The sequence below is a fragment of the Solanum pennellii genome, chromosome 10 (assembly GCF_001406875.1).
Source record: "Solanum pennellii chromosome 10, SPENNV200".
NCBI classification, from domain to species: domain Eukaryota; kingdom Viridiplantae; phylum Streptophyta; class Magnoliopsida; order Solanales; family Solanaceae; genus Solanum; species Solanum pennellii.
This window is the reverse complement of record NC_028646.1, coordinates 4,740,771-4,744,246: the sequence shown is the minus strand read 5'-3', so window position 1 is coordinate 4,744,246 and position 3,476 is coordinate 4,740,771. Positions and strand designations below refer to the sequence as shown.

Genomic DNA, 3,476 nt, shown 5'->3' with positions numbered 1-3,476 from the left:
AATTGAAAAATATTTTCCAGAAAATGTTTTCCTTCATACCAAACACACTCCAAGTATCATAAGCACTAGAGAAAATTCTAATACAATATCTGAATGTGAGATTTAACAATTGTATTTGAAATATACACTGATAAAAATGAAAGATGAGGCTTGAATGATCTGAATGAGGATTTAACCACAACTTCAAAGCTCAAATATTGCAGAATCAATTTAGCCGTTTCAATTACTACTCATACTTATAAGGGGCTGCAATAAAAGATTACAGAAGTAGGGGTTTGTTTGTGTATACATATAATATATGTAGACACACAAAGTAAAGTTATACACAACTTTTCATATCAGGAAGTTAATTACACAAACAGACAAGGCTAGTCCATGCCATACAAGGCAATGATAGAATGATGTGGTGGAATCTAGGTTATCGCACAAGCTAGTGGCGGAGCTAGACACTTTATGAAGGGTGTGAAAAATTTTAAGTAGCCAACAAAATATTTAGTGAGTTAAAATGATATTAAAACTTAAAGGAACTAAGAATCGAACCTCTAACCTTCTAAGCTTCCAAAAATGTTGCCACATCCATGTGAAATCCTCCAAAAATGCACTGCGAGTGTGAAGCAAATATCAATGTACCTGACGTTATTGTCTGAGCCAAAACCATGACAAGAAATGGATAGAATATGACACAGTGCATATAACTTAGTCACTATGTTCTTTTATATCCGCGACAGAAGATTACACTCTCCCTCCGATATGAAGTCGAAAAGAAACCCTCCCTCAACAAAAGATTACACTCTCCCTCAACACACTACAATAGAATAAGCCAGTTGCAACATCAATCATCGACTTCTTCCCTGATTTCCTTTACAAGTTCGGCCTTGTATTCATCAAATGTATCTGGGAACTTTTCAACGGTCCCATTCTCAACTATCCAAATTTCACTTCTTTCTTCATCATCACAAACCCTCGATATGAGCCGCGAGTCATGACTGACTAACACAACTCCACCAGTGAATTCATCAAGGGCATCTGCCAAAGCATCGATACTCTGCATGTCCAAATGGTTTGTTGGCTCATCTAATAGCAAGATGTGAGGCTTCGACATGGAAGTAGATGTAAACACAACTCTAGCCTTTTGTCCTCCAGACAACTTTAAAATGGGGGTAAGATGGTTATGGCTGGGAAGTCCAAATTTTCCTAGCTTTGAACGAACAGCTTCTTGCTTACTAAGTCCCTCTTGATCTGGGTGAAGACGAAGCAGGTACTGGACAGGTGTTTCGTCCATTGTGAGAAGATTAACAAAATGGTATGAGTACCGTCCAATCCTCAACTTTTGACTCTTGCGGGCTTCACCTTCTGTAGGAACCAAATCACCTGCCAAGAGGTTAAGCAAGGTCGATTTGCCTGCCCCATTGGGCCCAACGATAGCAACTCGAGTCCGCATATCAATACCAACATCAACATCAGAGAGCCTGAAGTCTGGTCGGTTAGGGTAACCGAAGCTAACCTCAATTAGCTGAAGAAGTGGAGGTGTTAGTTCAGTAGGCTCAGGAAAGTGGAACTCCACGCTGTAGTCCCTCCACTTCTGAGGGGCTTCAGGTGGAGTTTCATCTTCATCAACTCTATCCTTGCCCTTTTTCTTTGATTCTTTGGATGCTACAAACTTGGCTCGGTCTTTTACCTTCTCCTGTTGTGCTCGATTTCAAGATCTCTTGGCAGCTTTTAACTGTTTATCATAAATCTCAAACTTCTTGTTCATCTCTTTGCGACGTTGTTCATATCCACGTTCAAAATCATCAAAGTTACCCCGATAGAAGTGTAGTTTCATGTCATGGAGATGACTAATGTCACCGCAAACAGTGTTCAGAAAGTCTCGGTCATGTGAAACAACAACCAGAGTTTTCTTCCATCTGCACAGGTACTCCTCTAACCATAGAACAGCCCGAAGATCAAGATGATTAGTAGGTTCATCCAACAGCAATAGAGTAGGCTGAACAAAAAGAGCCGTGCTAGAGAAATTCTCATTCTCCAACCACCACTAAAAGATCGGGTAGCACGCCCCTGCATTTCCTTGGTGAAACCCAGCCCAGCGAGAATTTTTGATGCTTGGGCCTCAGCAGCATTTGATCCCATCACCTGCAACCTTTCGTACAATTCAGAAAGCTTTTCTACAATGTTTTCCCCATCAGCATCATCTTCATTCTCATCAACAGATGCAGCAGCATTCTGCAAAGATGCAGCCTCTTCTCGGAGCTTGATGAGTTCCTCGTTAGCTGAAACAACAGCTTCAAGTGCCGTCCTATCGTCACCAACTATCTCTTGTTCGACCAAAACTACGTCAATGTTTTTTGGTACAGGAATCTTCCTCCAAGCAAGCAGCTTTAGTAGGGTGGACTTGCCCATTCCATTGGGACCAACTAAACCATATCTCTTCCCATGAGATATCTTAACTGATGTGTTCTTTAGAAGTTCTTTTCCACGAGCTGCTACAGAGAAATTCTCAATAGTTATATCCTTAACATTTGCATCAGCATCATCTTGACCTTCAAGAACAGACGCCCTGCTACCAATAACAACAGTAAAAGCATCACGATCATCCCTAAGGGCCTCCTTTTTTGCCACCTCAGCTGCCTGAACAGCAAGCATATCCTTCTTTTCTCGTTTCTTTAGCTCTTTATAACTTATGGAGGTATCAATTGGACCTGCTTCATTCCTTCCATGCCTTCTATGAACATTGATCTGTTCTTCCACTTCTTCGGAGTGAGGAACATACTCCTCTTCCTCGTCATCAGACGGAGGAAGATCAATACCATCAGTGTAAGCTGATGCTTTTGAAGCTGCTTTAGGCTTGGCCTTACTAGCACCAGTGGCTAAAGATCCTTTGTTCGGTTTCTCAGGTTTCTGGTCCATGTTGGCGAGCATGGCAGAGACAGAAAGCTTCTCTTTTTTCCCTTCCTTGGAATCTTTGCTGCTTCCCTTAGCCTTCCCACTTACACCAGCCTCATCTGTTTTTTTCTTCCCCATTGTATTAACAATCTGTTTTTACTTTTTACCAAACAGGAGTAGTTAGAAATTCTGAACAAATAGATCGTCAATACACCAGTCAGCTCAACCAAATGAACAAGAAAAAACGCATCCAAAGTAGTAATATCGAGACTTCACATATAATAAAGCATGTTATTGCAAGAAATTAGAACAGCATCATAAATAGAAAAGAAATCAGCATAAAAATCACATTGAAAGAAGTAAGAAAGAGGACAGAAGTGCAATAAGAAAATTATGGCATAGGTGCATTTGAACGAACCAGGAAAATACAAAAAAAAACTTTAATGCCATTATACAGATTCAAACACGACAAACATGTGTTACATGAAAAGAGAAAGAGCAATATGGTGACATGTTGAATCATTCCAAAAGCCATAGCTAAGACACCCTAACAACAACAATGACAACATACCCAAGGTAATCCAACGAGTGGG

At 40.5% G+C, this 3,476-nt stretch overlaps 1 protein-coding gene across 1 annotated transcript; it reads right to left on the bottom strand.

The window, feature by feature from the left end:
• Positions 1–548: 548 nt before the first annotated feature.
• On the bottom strand, positions 549–3,027 carry LOC107001803 (ABC transporter F family member 4-like). Its single transcript, XM_027912572.1, is given in 2 exon segments — positions 549–2,001; positions 2,004–3,027. Coding segments are annotated over 2 exon segments (2,187 nt in total). The 5' UTR covers positions 3,022–3,027; the 3' UTR covers positions 549–832.
• Positions 3,028–3,476: the final 449 nt, after the last annotated feature.